Raw genomic sequence first — 21,284 nt, 5'->3', positions numbered from 1 at the left:
ACTACCCAGGAGACTTCTTCTTGTGAAAAAATCTAAGCTCAAATATGGTTGATAACACACACACACATGCTCAAATATGGTTGATAAGGGATTTTATACTGTGCTTTTGTCTTTGCTTTATCCAGGAGCACCACCCTGAAAATGTGGGATCTGAGGTTTTTCCGGGGGATCCATGGCTGATTCAAAGCAGATGCCTCCATTCTATTACTGCGCAGGGTTTTTCAGCCTTCTAGGCTGGGTGCAATTTGCTCAGTGAATTATAGTTCAGTAACCTCACCTCCCACTCCTTAGTGGTATTAAGCTGTGCTTTTACCTTGGTTCTGAATGGTGAGGAAAACAGTACTTAGTACCTAGAAGCAGGAGTGCAGTAAACAAAAGTGTGGACGACTGAATATGGGCTTGAATCCTGGATTCTGCTGCTTTCTCACCTAACTTCTCTGAGCTTCCGCTTCCTCTGGGAAGGAGGGACGGTCATACCAGATTTGGAGGGCTGCTGCGGGGTTTGCCAAGGGCACGCAAGACAATGTAATGCATTTCTGGCATCTGGCTCTACGTCTGACACGCATACAGCAGAGATGCCAGACACCATAGTTATTATTATTGTGGTTTAAGTTTAACAGTACTATGTGTACTTGTGTTTTTCGGTTTACCAGGTACTTTCATAGAGATACCTTATGACATCTGAAAATTACTCCAATGAGGGAGTGTTTTACGTGGAAGGAAATAAAGGTTCATCACATCACACAGGGGCACAGGCTGTATGAGGAAAGGGATCCAGGGCACCGAGAGTTGCCAATTACTGGGACTCTGGTCTTATCATGGATGGGGCTGTGGGCATGATAAGGGTGCTGAAGGAGGCTGCTCTATGTGGTAACAAAGATGACAATGATTGCACCCTCGGAGACCAGGTAGACCACGAGATGAATAAGGTTCAAGTTTGGTCTCTACTGGGAAGTTTTAACCAGATTATGACAGGGGAGAGAAAAATTCTGTGCCAACCACTTTATTCTTTTAAACAGACTCAGTGCAAAATTAGGATAAGAACTGAACAAGAACAAAGGTAATTCATCATTTTACAATTTTAGGAAGTGTTATCATCTTTATTTGGAGAAATAAAGACAGAAAAGATTAAAGGGAAAATAGGGTTGGGGTTGTTTTGCAAACAGGCCTCTGGAGTCAGACTTTTAATTTTCTAAAGTAAACTTTTGTCCTGGAAGGTGTTTTTGTTTGTGGTGTCTCAGAAAGAGCGTTGGGCCATGGAGATGACGTCACTCAAATTCAGCCATAGGCGATGTAAACAGCTATTGAAATACGCCCGGGTGATTATGATGTTTAACATGACCACAGGTGTCAGGTTTCCTTTTCTGGACAGCTCAGACCCCGCCTTCAAAATAAATGTGCAATGGCATTTTTCAAGTCAGCTTGTTGATATCTGCAGGAAACCCTCCTGGGCTGTGACTCGGCTTGCACTGAATCAGTAGATCAATGTGGTGAGAATTGATGACTTAGCGTTGTGTCCTCTGGCCTCAGAGTACGGTGTATGTCTCTTCTTTGCATGAGTCTGCATTGATTTCTTTCAGCGTCCTCTTGTGGTTTCCTGCATGCAGGTCCTACCCATGTTATGATGCCTTTAGACCTGAATGCTTGTTTTTTTCATGCTATTATAAATGGTACTTTTTAAATAGATTCTGATCGTTTGTTGTTAGTACATAGAAATGACACTTGACTCTTCTATACTAAAAAAAATAAATATATGTGAAACCAGAAAGAAATAATTAATAAAGGCGAGAAAAGAGAGGCCTCAGATGGAGGAAGAGGCCCGTTGCATGACAAAGGGATTATGTTAGCTAACCCAGGCCAGGTGCTGAGCAAAGTGCCCAATTTGGGCTCAAAATATTAATTCCCATACCTTGCCTTCTTGTATTTTGCAGAGCTTTGAAAGCCAGGCTCTGCTGCATGAGTGGAGATTATGGAACTTAGAACTGTGTGATAGTTAAAATGCTAAGACTTGGTTTTAGGCGAGCCTAGGTTTTGATCTTAGCTCTACACTAGCTGTATGGTCCTGAGCGTATCTCTCACCCTCTCCAGTCTTTAGTTTCCTGCACTGTACAGTGGGGGTGATCCATGATAAGTTTGTAACTTGACCATATCCCAGTGCCTGGCACCTAGCAAACCCTCACTAAGCATTAGCTATTCTTGTTGTTACCTTTGTTGTTAAGTTACAAGGAGGGTGGTTTAAGGGCAGCATAAAGAAGGACTTTATAACAATGCTTGTCTTACAATAGAACAAGATGAATGTGAGGTAGTGAGCCTCCCATCCCAGGAGAATGGACCACCCCGATCTAGGATGCCATGGCAGCAGTGGGGGGGGGGGGGATCAGGCTGCCCTAAGAGTTGCCCCTTGCATTTAGGGGCTATGATTTCCTCCCATGCATTAGCAGCAAGTGGCTGCCATCCCAGGTCTCTCTCGTTACCTAAGACACTTGGCCTACAGATGCAGAAAGCTTGAAACAGTGGACAGAAATGGTATCCAAGAAAAAACAAACGCAGACCCGACTCATCTTTCCATCAGCTGCAGTTTATGATTGCACGTTAAATGCAATTGCTTTCCTTAGGAGGCTGGTGTTGAGACCCGTCATCTCTCGCCCAGTGCCATCCATTCTCACTTCCCCCAAGAGTGCAGACAGGCCAGCCGCCTTCCTAGTGTACACTAATTAATTTATCTCATGCTTGTGATTTTTACGGCGCTTAAGTGCTGGAGCATTTCTGTTTATTCTTCTGCCTGCAAAGCACCTCACGTAACATAAAGACCATGAATCTCCATTGCAGATGCCGTCTGTCTTGGGCTAGGGAACAGCCCGCCGGCTGCCTGTTGTCTCGCTGGCACGGCCTCTTCCAGCCAAAGTAACACATCCATTAATTTATCCTTAATGACATTTTGACATCCCAATCAGTTTATCAGATGTTCCTCATGCACGACTTCCCCCGCACGGCAGGGCCAGGGTGCCAGGCCAATCTTCATGCATAAAGCATGAGACCAGTGCTCTGCTCAGTGCCCTCTGACAGACAGACACGTCTGCTGGTCACAGACCATGAGTTCCTAACAGCCCTGCTCCCCAGTGATCCACACCGATGCCTTCAGAGATGCTTTCTTCTCTGCTTTCAGCTCGCTGCACTTGGGGGAAGCCGGTCAGTGCGAGGGGAGATGTCCTAGTTCAGAAACATACACACATCGTGTTTTGGGGCGGGGGGGAGTAAGAGTGTATTAAACCCCTGCCGCGTGCAAAGGATTTAAAACAGCTTTATTTCCACTAATTCAGGTAGAAGAAGGACCTAGGGCAAACCTTGAATTTCATTACTCTGCTACCATTTAAAAATAATGATCACAAAGACATTCTGATAACAATGGATCTCAAAGAAGAAAGGAAAATTATCCTTAATACCTTCAATCTAATGCATCAGCACAGATATACTTTCTCATAGTGGTAATCACATTTTAAACACAGCTTTTATTTGCTCGAGTTTTTTTTTTTTAACTTAATGTAATCCTGTTAGCATTTTTCCATGTTGCTACATAGTTTTCATTTTTAATGGCACTCCATCATTTTAATAGCTGCATAATACTCCATCCGGGGGACGCACCATAATTTACTGATCCGGTCCCCTATTGTTAGACATTTATGAGGCTGTAAGTGATCGTTTGCTCTTCAGGAAAACGAGCAGAGGAGGCTGAGGGAGAGAGCCGGGCTCTGCGGGCTGAAGAACAAGAGCTCAAATCCCACCTCGTCTCTTTAGCTGTTTTATGAGCTTAAGATGAACCTTCTGGGCCCCTGTCTCTCCTCTATAAAACAAAGGAAATTGTCACCACCTTAGAGTGTTGCTCTGAGGATTACAGATGTGTTGAAGGTACCAAACACATGCTAGAATCTGTGAAATGTTAATCGTACATTCATATATGTATATATATATATATATGTTTATTTATATTTATGTTCATCAGTGGTTCTCAACCTGGGGCAATCTGCCCCCCGCTCCCACCCAGGGACATTTGGCAATGTCTAGAGATATTTTTTATTGTCACAACTAGGAGTGGGGGGAGCTACTGGCATCTGGGGGCAGAGGTCAAGGATGCTGCCAACCATTCTGCAATACACATCAGCCCCATACAACAAAGGATGATCCCACCCCAAACGTCAATGTGCTGGAATAAATGAAGCTGTGTTTTCCAGTGTTATCTGCATAATATATGCATACTTCCCTTTTTATTATTATTGCATTAGACTAAAGTCCTGAGAAAATAGGAACTCTGGATTAAAGGGTATATCATGCCCATTGGCAGTTTTTGGAGTGGGGTGAGGTGGGAGATGGGAATAAAGTATAAAGTGACTGATGGAGATGAGGCAGCAGATAAATGGTGTGCGCCCCTCAAGGGGGTGGAAGATGACATTCCATAGACCAGTAGTTCTCAGGATCTAGTCCCAGCATCTCCTAGGATCTTGGAAATGAAAATTTATAGGCCCTGCCCCCTAGGCAGCAAATCAGGAACTCTGAGGGTGAGTCCCAAGAGTCCCTGTTTTAACACACTGTCCCAGTGATTCCAATGCCACCTCAAGTCTGAGACTCACTGCCGTGCACCACCTCACCACCTGCAGAGGAAGGCCAACGAGTAGGACCTGTTCAGGTACAGGCAGTAAGTGCAGAAACGCAATGTCAAGTGTAAACCCTGGGGAGGCTGGAACATGGGACAGGGCAATAGCACAGGAATCGTGTGTCGTTCATTCACTGAGTAAACAGGTCTAAAGTTTTTACAGTATTGTACCAAGTGCTGATCTAGGTGCTAGAGGAGATACAAATCTGTGCATTACGTAAGTTATTATAATGAAGGGTGGTAAGAGGGGCAGGCAAATGACTAGGATGCAAAAACAGGAGAAATTAACATGCATGCTTTCTAATCACCATAGCAACTCTGAGAACCAGGGCTTACCAAACACCAATGTATAGATGAGGAAACTGCGTGTTCGTCTCATAGAGATGGAGACACCATCATAATATCACACAGCTGGCTAGAACCAGGGGCCGAAGTCCATGGTGTTTCTGTAGCACCAGGAGCAAAGGGCCATTCGCCTAGCCCAGGGGTTCAGAGCTCAGTGGCCTGAGAGCTTTCAGGGCAGTTCCCACTGTCTGAATCATCACTTCTGTCCTCCCTCCCCAGGAGGCACGTATTCCCTTCTCATTGCCTGTTATTCAACGAACACTTACATAGAGAGCTTGCTGGGTAGGTGACAGATTCTCTTGTAAGAACTTTAATGTTTACAAGTCCTGTCTACTGCACATGGCTGTGGGAATTCCCTATGATTATTCTCATTCTACAGATGAGGACACTGAGTTATAAAGAGGCTAAGTAATTGGCCACATAGCTCATGAATGGTGGAGCCAAGCTGTGAACTCGGGCAGTCTGGCTCCAGAGCCCATGCGGTTCCCATGGAGCACGGCTTCACAATCCAAGGGGTAGTGTGGCCCTAGGCCCAGAGGGAGGAGGGCCTTGCATCTGTCTGGGACCGTCTCCTGTGCTGGTTCCCCAGCCAGCTCCAGAAAATCGTCAGCCTGGGTCTGACTCTGCCTGTAGAGGAAAGAGCGTGCGGTACAGGGGAGCCCAACCCAGCAGGGAAGACAGAGGGGCAGGCACAGGCAGAAGACAGGGGCCGAGACAGGCAGGTAGAGGCAGGGACTCGGAGATCGAGACAGCAGAGAGGTAGAGGTGACAGAGATAGTGGCCGAGGTCCCTTGGCCTTTCAGATCGTAGCAAGACCTGCTGCTATTGCTTTAACTTTGCCCTTCTGATAGAAGCACACAGAGAAGCCTCGAGAGAGAGCGATGGGGGTAGGAAAGGAAGGACCACCAGCTCTGTTCCGGAAATGGTGCCCAGTGGAGGTAGTGATCAGAGGGTGTGCATCGCCCGAAGGATGCAAATGGGTGGGGATGTGACCTTTCTGGCTTCATGTGTCTATATATGTGTGTGCATGTGTGTGTGAGTATGTGTTTGCCTGGAGAGGAAGGGAGCCAGCTGAGAAAGCTGCGGGCAAGGACAGATATGTGTAGGTCCTTGGGTGAGCATGACATAATAAGGAACCTTAGAGGACATTCAGCTGCCTGGCTGCCTGAGTTTGAATCCCCGCTCCCTCTCCGGAAGCCTGCATGACTTTTGGTGAATTATTTTGACTCACTCTGCCTCACTCTTTGATCTCATTGAGTTGAGATTTTTATTTCAACCTCATAAAGTCATTAGGAGAATTAAAGAAGGCATACACTGTGCTTGGAAAAGCCTTGAATAGCACTTGGCATGGAATAAGCACTATATAAGTGTTTATTAGGGAAATGAAATGAATTTAGGATTCACTGTTCCATGGTCATTGTGGTCATTTCCTAGGGCAGCCATAACAAAGCATCACGAACTGGATGGCGTCAAAGAACAAAATTCCTCTCTCACGGTTCTGGGGGCAGATGTCTGAGACCAAGGTGTCAGAAGGGCCATGCCCCTCTGAGACTCGACACAGAATCCTTTTTGGCCTCTTGCTAGTTTCTGGTGGTGGCCAGCCGTCCTTGGCGTTGCCTGTCATGCTGCTGTGTCACTCCAGTCTCTGCCTCTGCTGTCACATGCACTGTCCCTATGTGTCTCTGTCCAATTCACCCTCTCCTTGTAGAGACACTAGGCATATCAGAGTGGGGCCCATGCTAATGACCTCAGCTTAACTGGATGACATCTGTAAAGACTCTATTTCCAAATAATGTCACAGGTACAGTTACCAGAGGTTAAGACTTCCATTTATCTGTTAGGGAGACACAAGGAAACCAATCACAGTCATCAAAAAAGCACCAGTCCTTGCCATGGTTCTTAGATGCCAACTCACCTCTGTGTGAAGAGCAACACCCAGAGAGTAACAAGGTGTGTCCATGATAACTCCCTGGAATCTCCTGCCTCCTGGTCCCCCAGTCACTGATGAAACAGGCTAAGGACTCTGCTCTTTCGGGCCGGCTGAGGAGCAGGTTCTCAACATCAGAAGCCTGGCAGACTTTCTGCTCACCTGGAGTTTCTGGAGTAGGTCAGGGGTGGGGCCAGGGAAATTGTGTTTCTCGTACATTTCCAGGTGAGGCGGCGGCTGCTGCTGCTGCTGCAGGGACCGTACCTGGAGGACCACTAGGCTCCATCGGTGATGCTCAAGCCCACCAGCCCATTAGGACCACCGAGAGAGCTTCTGCAAACCCAGATGTCCAGGCTGGACCCCCAGACCAGTTACATTAGAGTCCCATCAATAATTTTTAAAGCTCCCCTTATGATTTGTGCAGCTGAGGTTGAGAAATACATGGAAGATTGTTTTTAGAGAACAGCCGTTCTCAAGGCCCCTGCTTCAGAGGATTCGTGTTTAATACATAATGAGGTCATTTAAATTAGCATGGCTATCGTCTGTATTTAAAAGATTATCATGCCAGAGAGTACTTACTGAGGGCTTTCTATGTACCCTGCACTGGGGAAAACGCTTTGCTAGTCACTTACCATTTAATCTCCCCAGCCATCTTCCGTCTTCCTGGGAGAACTGCTGTTACCTGCATTCTACAGATGGGAGGCGAGTGACATGCTGAGGGACAAGTCCCTTGTAAGAACTCGCACAGCTAGTCTGAGATGGAGCCAGGCTTGGATGCCAGGCTGTCTGGCACCAAAGCCAGTGTGTTAACGACCACATCACCCTGCCTCCTGACGTAAGAGAAAGTGGTGCGTTCTCCTCTAAACCCGCACACTTCCAAACCCTCATTTACTGGTTGACTCTGATGGGGTTCGGCCCAGTGGCTGCCTCCGTCATGGTCATTCTGTGCAGTGGGGTTTCGCGGCGTTCATAAGGGAATAGGGTCCTGTGTACCGAATTTGCATTTCTGATGTCATCCCGCAAGGGGAGGTGGAGGAAAGTTGGAACAGGGGTCCTGAGCTGGCAGGCAGAAAGCAGGGACGGGTCCTGTGGCCTCCGCCAAGGTGCTGTCAGTGTGTCCTGGCCAAGCCCCTCCGCAGTCTGGGCCTCGGTTTCTTCTGTCAGTGAGGGGATGGCCCAGTTTCCTTCTGGGTCCGAGGCATAATTTTAACTAGCGATCCAGTCATGCCAGTGCAGCAGCATCCTGGCTTCGGAGAGTAAAACGCCCGCTGTTCACAGGGGTAGAGTCTCCGCTGTGTATTTTCTTGGCCGCCTCCTAGAGCTGAGACAGCCTCTGGGTTCGATCTTTGTGCTGTCCTGATCTGTCCACAGATGCGGTTGGAGTGGGGGTCAGGGGAAGAGCCCTGCGGGGAAGGGAAAGAGTGTCTGGTCAGTGTCTCCCCAGAAGGCTTCATGGCTCTTCCCATCCAGGGAGCACCATGGGTGGAACCCCAAGGCTCTTCCTCCAGTGGACTGGGGCCTCCTGTTTTCAGCCCAGAACAGATTCAGGATTCTTGCAGAATCCGGTTGCTGAAATTCCCTAGTTCCTCTTGTCCAGGTGGTTTCTTGGTCTCTATTTGAATCCCTTCAGTGAGGGTGTGCTCCTTACTTCCAAAAGCCTAAACAGGGCCAGAGGCATGTCTGGCTTTTCACAGCCTGGTCATCTTCTGCCTCACAGTCACCAGTATAAAGTAGGTGCTCATTAAATATTTTTTTCCAACAGCTTGTGCATAGAGGAAGACACTAATAATGTTGGGAAGGGAACGTGATGTCTAAAAATTGGGGGACATTTGAGTTGGGCTTTAAAAAGTGAAGAGAAGTTTGCCAAAGGAGAAAAATGGGAAGGACAATTGAGGCATTAGGTGTTTCCAAAGATACCCACATAGTTCTGCTTGCTAAAAGTGCCTCTTTTTTTGTCAAGCCAGCCTGGCGCTGATTCTGCACCCTGGGGCCACCCGGAGCCAGAAGTCAGATGTGTGAAGAGAGCATTTCTGAGTATTTTCTCTCTGTGAGAAATATGCCTGTTTGTTTCAGCCCCCACCCCCTCCCGCCCGCCACTATAGAGTGACCTCGGATCCCTTCACAGCCCTGCAGTCCCTCCCGGGAGCCTTCCCACCTGCCACTGTCCCATATAAAGAGTGGTGCTCAGAATAAACCCAGGACTCATAGGTCATCACAGGCACCTGCCCACCACCTACCCTCACTCAGCTACTAAGCAAAGGTCAGAGAGACCTCAGAATGCTCTGTTAGAAGACAGAACGTCAGGAGCCGCAGCCACATCACACTGTCCCCACCCGTCAGAAGCAGTAAACTTTCAATTGCTCCGTCTTAGAGCATTCTTCGGCCCTGGAAATGAAACTTGCCCAGGAATACGCAGACTTGTGCATACTCTCTCTTTTTACCAGCTTTTGGTACCCCCTGCTGGTGAAATTGTGTGACCCAGCTGGCAAGAATCTCAGAACAAGGAAAAAAAGAAAATTCCAAGTTTGTGAAGTCTCAAATACTTGAGTCTTCGGGAATCTGAGGATTCCAGAAGTTGTATGGCTATTCCATGCATCACGTGACTATTTTATGAGGGTTTTTTTTTTTTTAGTTGTGGCTATTCTGTGGGCTCTAAGGGGAAAAACCTCCGACTTTTGTGAATATTCTTTTACTTCTTCCCATAACCCAAGAGGACTCTGACCACCACAGGGAGGAAATGCTAAGTTGTTAGCCAAAAAATATTCACAGATATAAATATTCCAGGGCAAAGAGTAATTTCATGCAGATTTTTCTCCCTCTTTCCTTGTATATCTCTTTTTTAAAGTGCTTGTAATTTGCAGTGAGCGTAGGGCGGCAGTCTTTCTGCACTTCAAATTGTAGAGTTTTAAATGTAAATGTGTACAGCAAATTTATTGACACCAGCTATGTGCCAGACACTCAGCAAGAAATTGGAGTAGGTGCAAGAAGTCAAAAGCCCTTCATTCAAGAGGTTCTTGCCCCAGTGGGTGGGGTGTTGAATCACTGTGTTTGGACCAGTCAAGTGCTTAGCTAACATGGCAACAGGCCTTCCTTGATCTCCTGATAGGATGCAAACCAGCTATTAGCTCTCTCACAGCTTCATGTATTTCTCCTCCTGAGCCGTTAACACCTCTGTGGTTTTATATTTCTTCTGTATTATCTGTTGAGTGCCTGTCTGCCATTAGTCTCTGTGTTCTATAAAGGTCAAGGTTACATGTAGTGATTTGTTGCTGGGACCTTGTAGGTGAGATCAGCACATGTAGGTGTTCAATAAATGTGTGTTCAATGGAGAGTCAACCAAGCAGAGAAAACCACAAATCTGTTTAGAGGAAACTTCAAGAATATATGAACTTGGACTTCCACTGAGCCTTGAAGGGGAGGTGGCCAGTGGAGAATGGGAACACATTAAACAAATAAAAGTGTTGAGGAAGGGAGATGAGTGGTTGGTGTTTCCTGTAAGGAGCCAGGTGTGGGAGATAAGGCCCAACGGAAGCTTGAGGACACAGCCTGAGGGTCCCGAATGCCCTCCCACTGGTTTGGATGTGCCCCTTTCTGAAAAGGGAGGGGAATCAATTAAACTCTCTGGCAATATATAGAAGAGTATAATTTTTCCATTATTACTGAGAGGATTTTTTCAATACTGAAATTTCACATTCTGTTAAGGATTTGTCCCCAAACTGCGGTTTGTGTTTTTTCTTCTATTCCCACCATTTCCACTTTGTAGCATAGTGACCTGTTGCTGAAACACCTGTCTGCACATCTTCAAGTTGTTATAAAGCTTCAGCATCACCAGGAACATTCTGTGTCAGCCAGGGGCTAAGGTCCAGGGTGTCGCAGGTCAGTTTTTACAACTTGGTTAGTGGTCTCATTTTTAAATACGTCTTGGAGAGGCTCCATTCTTTATATTTTTATCCAGGTGGTCAGAGCCACCCAAACAGTTCTGTAAAATTTCATTTTCCATAGATGCAGCAATGCCATTTTTTATGAATACCCTCCCTTTGGAGAACAATGATTTGTGCTGAAGACACCTCTCTCCATATGATTTTACCCTGAATGGAATGAGATTGGTTAGGAGTTCGGCCCCCCAAGGAAATATCCGAGACTCCAATACCTACTCATTTATAGTTTTCAAGTTGACTCGCTTATCAGACTCCCTTGTATTTCCTGCTGGGGCAACAGGAAAGAGCTCGGAGAGAGGCAAAGGAGCTGCCGTGTGTCTTTTCAAATTTATGATTAAGAAGGACACATATACATTTTTAAACACACTCCTTTTTGATAATAAATGAAGAATAAAACTTTGAAATACCAGCAGTAGCAGAGTTTCTCGTTTTTCCCTCCATGGCGTCCCCGGCCTCCCTGTCTGACTGATTGCCTGTGGATGGGGAGGAAAGCCGCAGCTGGCCCAGCGCTTCATTTCTTGTTTTTCTCTCTGCCTGGCGTAGGTTCACTCGCGGAACCGTATGCCTGGGGACAGAGCGTTGTAAGTAAAGACGCATCCCTCTGCCTTAGTGCCCTGCGTTCTCCAGGCCAATGGGGCAAATAAATAAATATATAAATGATGAAGAGTTCCATTTTAGGCTGCGTTTGTATACCCATCATGGCCAAAGGAGGGAGGTAAAATCTCTTCTTCTTTGCATGGATGTCCAGGGTCTAGATTCACTCTGCAGGCCTCTCTACTCTGCTCTGCTTTCACAGCTAGATCTGTGTGACCCCAGGCCACTGGCTCCCAACAGCTCTAGCCAATGAGAGCCACTGTAGGAGGTCAGAGGGCAAGGGGAGGATGTAGGCAGGGCACTGCTGTCTCTGGTTTCCTCCTGGGGAAGTCACCCAGGATTGGCTTGCTCTTTTAAGTGAAGGCCACTTCTATGCAGGTGGCCTCTTCACAATTCTCTCCTTTGGGGTTCTGGTGACTGCTTTTTCTGCTTTCCTTCTGGACAAACAAGTGCTCGTCAGCTCTCCGCTCACACACCCGCTTCTCACCTATGTGGGTGGTCCTTCTGTACATAAACTCTTCACAAATTATTCTCATTTAAGTGTGTAATCTGTCATTCTGTGCAATCTACCCCAAGATCAAGGGAGCCGTGCAAAGGAGGCTCCTATTCCACTGTCAGACTAGAACTGTTCCTGAATGAACTCCTCCAAAATGCTTCTAAGTCCAGGTTCGTTCTGTCATTGAACACCTCTTCTGACAGGGAGATCATTGCCTCTCGAAACTTCCTATTTCGTAATCGGGAGGGCTCGGCTTTGAAGAAGTATTCCCTGTATGGTGCTGATTTTGACCTCCCCGGGGGCATCTGTTCTTCTCATGTGGGCCAAGGGGGAAGCTGAAACCAAGTTCTATGAAAAATGGAGGAAGAGACCTGGAAGAATTTATCCTCAGTGTGTTTAATGGGTAACCCATAGCCTCTCATGTCATAGGAACGTAATAACTGTGTTTAGATGCATAAATGTTGGGAAAGCTCGGGGGGAACCATGTTGTCTTTTGGAACTACATGAAGAACTGTCATATATGCAAGAGGGCTTAGTCATATTTCTTTATCTCTGATGACAGATCTGAGACATATCAGTTAAAACTTGAGGGAAGCAGATTTCAGATCCATCCAGTGAAGAACTTTTTAACCCTTTAGTTCCCCGGTGAGGTGCCAGAGTCTCCCTCACTCGGTGTAACCTGGGGACTTCCCAGTGGGGCTGCTGAGGGTGACTCAGACTTTGGAACATAGTTGGCCCAGTGGTGGGGATGTAAAAGCAGGAATAGCAGCTGCCCCATGCTGAACGTTCAGTCTGTGCCGGAACGATGCTCTGTGTGCTTCACACGTTGTCTCCTTTCGTTCCCACGACCCTTTGAGGTTGGTCCTGTTATTGGCCCCAGTATACACAGCGGGAGAGCAGAACCTAAGAAGATTAGGGAACTTGCCCTGAGTCATGCACCTGGCAGGTGGTAGAGGTAGGGTGTGAACCCAGGTCTGCCTAATGCCAAAACTAATGACTTGAACCTTCACTGGACAGTGTCTCAGTGGCTTGGAGAGCTTGGTAGACAGGCAAAGGCCCAGGCACTGTCCTACCCCCACGAGCCTGGGCCTGTGTGTGTGTGTGTGTGTGTGTGTTTTCAGCTCTCCAGATGATTCTAGTTTACATCTGAGTTTAGAAACACTGCCCCAAACTAGTGTTATTATAGATGCCCATCCAGTTCTTAGCGTCTGTTATTCCTATGGGGAAAGCAGGGCATCAGGTTCAGTCTTCACTTTTCTCCTTTTGGGCTACAAGGCTAACTAAACCCCACCCTTACCGACTGCCACCCTCCAACCCTATTTCAGTCTACCATTGTTTCCTGGTCTATTTCCTGAGCTCAGTCCCTGAGAAAGGCTAGACTCTATTTAAATCTCACTCAGAGCCATGGGAACAGGAAGATCCATCTGGCCTCCCCCTCCCTTCAATAGGAGAGCAAGGGACACGTCGTGCAGTTCTCACTGAATTCCTGTTCTAAGCTCAGCCTAAAGAACACACCCATAGATGGGGATGAGGCAGGGTGTATATTATCTTTCTGAGTAAACTGAAGCCATTAATGGTTTTAAGAGGATTTAGGTTTGTTCCTCCTTGACCTTGGAGGGCCCACCTTGACTCTGTTTCTGGAGACCAATCCTGGTTTGGGGTTGAGGGTGGTGGATGGGGAAGGAGAGCAATCTGATCTTCGCAGTGCTTGCGTGCAACTGGCAGCATCTGACTGTGATTTTTCCCCTTGCACATGTCCCAAAGGAAGCTGGCCAAGAAGCAGAAGGAGACACAGAGTGGAGCCCAGAGGGAGATGGGGCCCGTGGCCTCGACCGACAAACCCTCCACCAAGCTCAGCACCGGCCGCAATGATGAAGGGTTCTCCTCTAGCTCTCAGGACGTGAACGGATTCAGTAAGTTAAGCCAACTCAGGGGAAGGGAACATCTGTGGTCCGGCTTAACCCTGGTGCCTCTGCTATGGACCCCACACCATGGTCAGGGGCTGGAGGGCATGGGGTCAGGATGCTTCCCTGGGATGGTCCAGGATGACAGTTCTCCCTGGCAAAAAGTTGGGCCACTCATCCTGAGGTGAAAAGGAGAATTGAAGAATCTGCCTTAAAACAGGGGCAACCATTTTAATGGCTCGTGGACATAAATGCAGACAGCTAAACACTCATAATAGTAGAAAAGGAGGAAGAGGACACAGTTATGCACTTAAGGAGAAAAATGTGCCGTATCAAATTGAGTATCCTTGGGTTTCCACAGCAGTGTTCCACAGAAACCGTGTAGAGTTAATGAGTCCTGCGTTATTACTGTCTCCATGTTGGATGTGTAGGAATCTGGGGCTCAGAGAAGTAACTGCTCTGAAGCTCCAGGGCTGTTGAGCAACACATTCAGATCCACCTGGAAGCAATGCCCCCCGAACCTTGGCCAGTTCCAAGCTACAGCCGATGTATCAAGTGGCATTTAGTCGGGAGAACCCGATTCCTCACACAGAGTTAATACAGGACCCCAAGCCAATAGAAGTGACAAAGATTTCGGGGTTGACCCTCCTCCAAAGGACAACCTCCAGACTGGTGACCTAATGTTATCATAGTGACCAGACCCAAGAGAGCTGACTTTTGTTCTTATCTTTCCGACGGCCAGTTCTTTTCCTGAGTTTGCTAGGGATGCTAGACTCCCCGGCCTCTGCCCCACATTGGGGAGGGCCGGAAATCAAAAGGAATGTGAGCCTGGACAGGTGACCTACACATGTGGGCCCAGGGCAAGTGGAAGAAACCATGTTTTGTAAACATCGCTTTAGATATGATCAGTTTGATAAGATGGGGTCTATGAGAAGAGGGAGAGAGAAAAGAAGCAAATACGTACTGACCACCGTCCTTCTCACCACAGCCCGTGTCACTGTTCCCACCCTATAGATAAGGCCTCCAAGGCTCAGTGTGTTTTGCTGATGTTCCCAGAGTTCCTAGCTAGTCCCTGATGGACCCAGGGCCTGAGTGTAACTCAGACCCATCGTCCTGAACCTCCCGTGTAGCACAGAACCACGCCATCTGAGGCGATTTTCAAAATATACTTATCTGGGCCCCACACCTTACCCACTGGGTCGAAATCTCCCGAAGGAAGAGGGGTTGAAGGGATGGATGAGGGTCAGAGAGGGGACGAGGGGCAGGGAGGGGTGTGGGTTTTGTAATAGTCATCCAAGGGGTTCTTGTAGTAGGCACCCTGGTTAAGAACACTGAACTTCAAGGGAGGAAATGGCTTTTTCAAATATTAAGGTGCTGCCTTGGGACAGAGAGATTCATGGTAAACCTATAAAAAAGTTGGGGGAAACAGCAAAATGAATATTCCTATAGCATTTGTCTTGATTCACCAGTTGCTCCTATTTACAATACTTGTGCCTGCTCTCTGACTTCATGTATATAATATATAATACATAATATATAACATAATATATATGTATGTACTCTCAACCATTTAGAAATGCATTGCAGGCACCATGATACCCGTCTTCCAGAGAATTCAGCATGTGTTTCCTAGGAAGCGGGACAGCTCTTCAACATGACCACTGTGAACTTGTCTTACCCAAGATCCGTACTCCTATTTTGACATGGGAAATACCAGTCCACAGTTGAATTTCTTCAACAGCCCTAAATTTATTATTAGTAGTAGTAGTAGTTGTACTAGCAGTGTTGTAATCCAGGATCCAGTCAAGGGGCTCACATTATCGTTGGTCATCAAGTCTCTCCATCCCCTTTCACCTAGAATAGCCCTCACACCTTTATTTTATCTTTCGCGATGCTGATGTTTTTTAAAGGTGTAGACCCGTTGTTCCGTAGAGGATCCCACAGTCATATTTATCAGACTTTTCTATGGTGATTGCATTGATTGCTTTCGGGTTAGGTTGGCACAGATACGGCGTGGGCGATGTCGTGGGCTTCCCTTTGCGTCCCATTGACAGATGGATGCTGTCCCTTTGCCCGTGACTGAGGGAGTCTGAGCCCTTCTTATGGTTGAGTAATGGCTTTTAAAGACAAATTCAAATGGCACATACTGATTATTTCATGAGCAAATATTGAACTTCATTTTTCCCAGAGTACAGAGCAAGTTTGTAGTCTGCTGAACCGCAAAACCGGTCCTTTCTCCATTCTCAACCAAGGTGAACGGCTGAGACTCGTATACTCCCTAGGGTCCAGAACGAGGGCATATTGACCTAGGCCAGGAGAGGCAGAAACGGGGTGAGCAAGGAAGCAGGCTTGGTGTGTCCTCACTGAGCTCCCCGGCCTCTGGCTGTATGAACGTGTCACTAACCCCCAGCTTTTGGCCAAGGGGCAAGTGTAGCTGATGGAACATACTGTCCCAGTGCTACCCACTCAGCCCAACCCCTTCCTGTGCAGGCCAGTCTCTCGTGCACACTTTTATCTATTTGTAAGAACGTCCTTGGAGAACTCCAGATGCCAAGAAGATTGTGGTCAGAAACGCGTGATGTGGGTCTATGATGTCAAGCCTTATGATCTGAAGTAGAAACCTGGGAAACACCCATTTCTTCGATTTCAGGGGGAAACATCACCGCTATGTCCCCGTGGGCAAACACTTAGACTCCTGAGAGGAAGCACCGAGGGCTGAGGCTGATTAGCCAGCCAGAGAGGAACCAGAAGCATGCTGTAGAGAACCTCTGAGATGTTTTCAAGTCCAACGATTTCCATGAGATATATATGTGTGCTGCGTGTGTACATAACACACACAGACTTATGCATATAAACATTCATTTTTATGACACTGCTTTTTAAAAAAAGACAGAAAAAAAACAAATTTCAATGGACATTATACTCAATTACTAAGAAGTTTTGCATTCGTTCGAATCAATCAGCATTTTAGGATTCCATCCGTGCATCCAGGGTCCGCAGGCTACAGCCCAAACGTGCGCTGGGGACTCCTCCGAACGCTGTGGCATGCATCCGGTGCCTTTTAAAATGCCCTGTGGGACCCCTGGAATAAGATTTCAGGGAGAAAAAATGTAAGCACTGCTTACACCGAAGGTGTAGAAATTGCCTCTGAAATCAGCCTGATGTATGTAAAATTGAATCTATTTTCGAGGCATTAGGGAAGTGACTGGCTTCTGCATCAGCGTCATTAGGAGGCCCTGAAATTATTTGCAAACGTCAAGGAAGCACTGAGACAGGCAGAGCGCAAGAATAGGTGCCACACTGGAAAAAAATTATAGAAGAACATGCCGTGAGCCATTATTTTATTATTGAGCAGGTGGGCCTCGGCCTAATTCAAACCCTGCTTTCCCACATAGGTTTATTTTCTGGGGTTTTCTATTCCAAGTCACTGCTATGCCAGGTTATCCAACATTCATTCAACCAAGCCTTCCAGTTTTGTGTTAGGGACCGTGGCCTCCCCGTGGCCAGGGTGATAAGGCTTTGTTGTTGTGACATCCTTGAAACGAGGAGTGCCCGTCACAATTCAAGGACAAACAATGTGCAGTGTTTTCAGTTTAAAGGAATACTGGCCGTAAGCAATCTGGTTTTGAGTCATTGCCCCAGGTCTCCGATTCTTTTTTCTTTTTCCCCTGAGATCTCTCCCTCAGTGGGATCCTTTTCTAAGTCTTCCGTCTGGTGCTTTCTTCTTATGTCCATGCTTAAATCTTCATCTTTGTATCTTTTTTTCATGGTGTTATCTTCTCCTTGTGTATTTTCCGTCCAAGTCAAGACGCTTCCCAACAAATTCCTGTTGAGTGCCTATGTGATGGGCTTTGGCTGTCTGTCTTTCCTATAACAGCATTGGAAAGGCTCACATGCCTGTTGGGCACCATTAGTTAACTGCGTAAATTTATTATTGCCCTCATTCTACAGATGAGAAAACTGGGGTTCAGAGAAACTCTGTGCCCCGAATCACACAGGCGTCTACACAGTCATGATAAAGATCCATTTCTCCTGCACCAGTTAGGTTCTGCCACCTGGTCCCACAAAGAATTTGGGAACATACCCATTGAAAGTGCCTATGATAAAATAGCTATAAGAGAAATAAATAATCGGGATCAGGAAAACATAAAAGAAGACAGGAAGGTCCAGGCCATTTTTATTAAAATGACATTGTATTATGTTAAAAATTAATCTGACTATGCAGGCTGATAGCTTTTAAATTCTACTCTGGCTCTGGGCTTCCCAGTAGTGAAAGCCCAGAGAGGAAGATAACATTTATTGGCAACCTACTATGTGCTAGATCCTATGCTTTATATAAATCCCCACTCTAAAGCCTTCTAGAAACCCCATAAATTAAATGTTATTCCAATTTTGTAAGTGAGGAAACTTCAAGTCAGAGAATGGAAGTAACTAAGCCCAAAATTGCACAATAAAGAGTGAGAATGGGATTGGATCGGATTGGATTGAGGTTTTCTGACTCCAGACCTGTGTTCGTTCCCCTGCACCATCAGTGGCAGCCCAGAGGCGGGGAGAGGGGTTAGCTCCACTCCACTCCTGATGGTCAGCCAGCTGTTCTACCACGTGGGCAGAAGCTGCTGCCACAGCTGTGTCCTGCAGGGAGGCCTGGGGCTGGGCCCTGGCCTGGAGCCAATCAGCTTCCCACGAGGTGCCAAGCTCTGTGATAAGCATGTTCATATATGCCATCTTAGTGCATTTCGCAGTAACCCTGTACTGTTGATGTGGTTATTGTTAAACCCATTTTGCAGCCAGGGAGATTGGTGCTCTGAGACATTAAAAGAGCTTCCTTAAGTCACGTGATGAATAGACAGTGAGGTCTGGACCCCAAAGCAGGTGCTTTACTTTCAAAACCAAGTATCTTTGTCTTTCCTCTAGCCTTTGGCTTTCTCTCCACTGTAAAGCTGGTGGGGAGAGAAAGGAGATCAAGGTGAATAACCTTGCTGGCTGGGAGGACACTGCTTCATTTTGGTTCCTCTGCCCATTTCAGGGCCTGAAACTCCTGCGATAGTGGATGCTCTCACAGGCAGAATCTATAGGGATTTTTGCACCAGCTTCTGAATAAGCTGTGACTGTAGACCGATGGTCTCATCCTCAGGCATTCCTGAGCAGGACAAAGCCCTGGATAGATGGAGAGCTAAGCATGGAATGGCCCGTGTCCACTGAGAGATGGCAGCCTAGTGGGGCAGACAGGTGGTCCGGCCGTGGGCATCTTTACAGAGACCAACAGGGGCTGCAGTAGTAGGCTGCAGAAAGACCATTTCCCTAACTTTGTACTTCCAATGTGCCCCAAAATATATCTGGTAGGCAGTACACCGTAGCCTGCTGAAGAGGGTGAGCCCTGAAGACTGATGCCTCTGTCTTTCAGCCCATAGACCACATAAAAGTGCAGAAATGTTCAAGCTTGAGGCCCCACAGGGTGGTTTAGCAGAGGTGGAGCAGGCAGACTTTTAACCTGGTTATTGTAGTTACGTGTTATGTGACTAACACCATTCAAATGGGGAAGACAGATCATGACTTTTACATCGTAGTAGGGATTGGCTGGGGTCATGGTAAACTCCCGAGGAAGATTCCTTAACTTTCGGGAGGATGGTGAGCCAGCTGCAGAAACAGGGCTCTGGAAACATTGCCCTGACCATGGCCTTCCCTGGGCTAGCTGTGGACTAGACAACATGTGACGTTACGGATTGCTAATGATACGTTCCCTCTGCTCAGGAGCGTCTCTGAGGCAGTCGTTTTGCTAGGTACTGATCACATATTATCTGTAATGTTCAAAACATTGCTACCAGGTAGGAATTACTATCCTGATGTCATAAATAAGGAAGTCTAAGCTCAGTGAAGTTAATTACATCTCTGCTATCCTATCTTTGTAATACCCCAACTTGACCTTCCCCTCTTTTGCTTAAAAGCATGCTTAAAAGCTTAAAATTTGACCCAGCATACAGACATATTTTTGATTTCTGGTTATTTCAGCCAGTGAGCTCACTAAATCCTCCCAGTTTGGGGCCTCAGAATGTAATAATTATTAATATTCATAATACCAATTATCATCTATTAAGCATTAATTATGAGCCCATTTCCAGCCGAGAGTTTTATGTATATTATCTTATCTCCTTGGTACGTTGGGAGGATTAAATAAGTGTTATGATTATCCCTGATGATTTATAGGTGAGGAAACAGGTTTAAAAAGTAAGAAACTTGCCCAAGGCTTCATAGCTTTAAATAGCTGCGATGGAACTTAAACCCAGGTCTGTCTGACAGCCCCATGCTCACAGCCAAGACCCTGCCACCCTGCTGCCCTCTATAAGGTAGATGTTACTATTCCCATTTTACAGAAAAGAAACTGGGGCCCAAAGACACTGAGTCATTTGCTCAGAGCCGTGATCCTCAAAACATGGTCCCCAGATGAGCAGCATCAGCCTCACCAGGGAGCTTTTTGGAAGTAAACCTTTGGGCCTCACCCCAAACTTCCTAAACCCAAAGCTCACTGTTTCTAACATGCCTTCCAAGTGATGCTGGCACATGTTCAAGTTTGAGAATCCCTAGCATAGCACGTGGCGAGGCCCCGGACTGCCAGACTCCAAAGCCCTTGCTCTTCATGTGCTAAGTTGTCTCTGATGACAGCACAATCGCAGGCTCGTGGGGAAGGAAAGGCTGTGATGCCCCCTTTCTCAGGGTGGATTCACCAGGAAGACATTGCCTGAGGGCCTGAGGGCTGCTCAAGCCAGTCTGGGGGTCCACAAGCCCAGAGGCCCCCTCCCAATGAGCTTGGGAACTTTCTCCCACTTTGTCTGAATAGCAAACATCCTAAGAGTCAGAATGGAAGGAGTGGAAATGTACAAGAAAAAGCAATCATGAGTCACACAGGGAAACCAAGAGCTCAACATCATGAAGATGAATATTTTTGTAATGCACAAAATTCTGTTTGCAGGGACAATTATATTTTCTGGTTGCTCCAGGATTAAATTGAATCTAGGAAAAGAATTGAATGTTACAAGCTTGCTACCTCCAGTTTTATTGAATATTTTACAGGGATTATTGAATATTTTGCAAACATCCACTTGGCTGACAGATTAAAGGACACACTTATTAAGTTCCTGGCAACCCAAAGTTGAATGGAATTGTTTATTCCTTGGAAGTGAAAAGGGGAAATTTATGTGGCCTTGAGAAAGTAGACAAGCTGTCCATCACAAACACGAAGGGGTTAAAGGAAGGAAGACAGGTGCCAGAGAAGGACATTAGACTCAAAAAGGGATATAGTAGGTCGTCAAAACCCAAAAGTGACATTAGACAGCACCTGATCCAACTTCTTGTCTTGAAGATGAAGAATGGAGTCCCAGAGAGTTTTCTCAGGTCACTCATCAAGCCACCAGCAGGACCTGAGCTAGAACTGGGA

At 46.7% G+C, this 21,284-nt stretch overlaps 1 protein-coding gene across 11 annotated transcripts in view; it reads left to right on the top strand.

Moving 5' to 3' along the window:
• The window catches only part of PTPRT (protein tyrosine phosphatase receptor type T), a 945,487-nt gene that overhangs the window by 825,074 nt on the left and 99,129 nt on the right, over window positions 1-21,284 (top strand). For all 11 annotated transcript variants that reach the window (XM_037044094.1, XM_037044090.1, XM_037044092.1 and 8 more), the window contains one exon: window positions 13,713-13,861. In XM_037044094.1, the coding sequence (XP_036899989.1) occupies window positions 13,713-13,861 (149 nt within the window). The remainder of the gene's footprint in view (window positions 1-13,712; window positions 13,862-21,284) is intronic.

This window comes from Sturnira hondurensis, unplaced genomic scaffold (assembly GCF_014824575.4).
Source record: "Sturnira hondurensis isolate 20B ecotype Veracruz unplaced genomic scaffold, ASM1482457v3 Scaffold0004136, whole genome shotgun sequence".
NCBI lineage: Eukaryota > Metazoa > Chordata > Mammalia > Chiroptera > Phyllostomidae > Sturnira > Sturnira hondurensis.
This window is presented reverse-complemented; position numbering and strand designations above follow the sequence as displayed.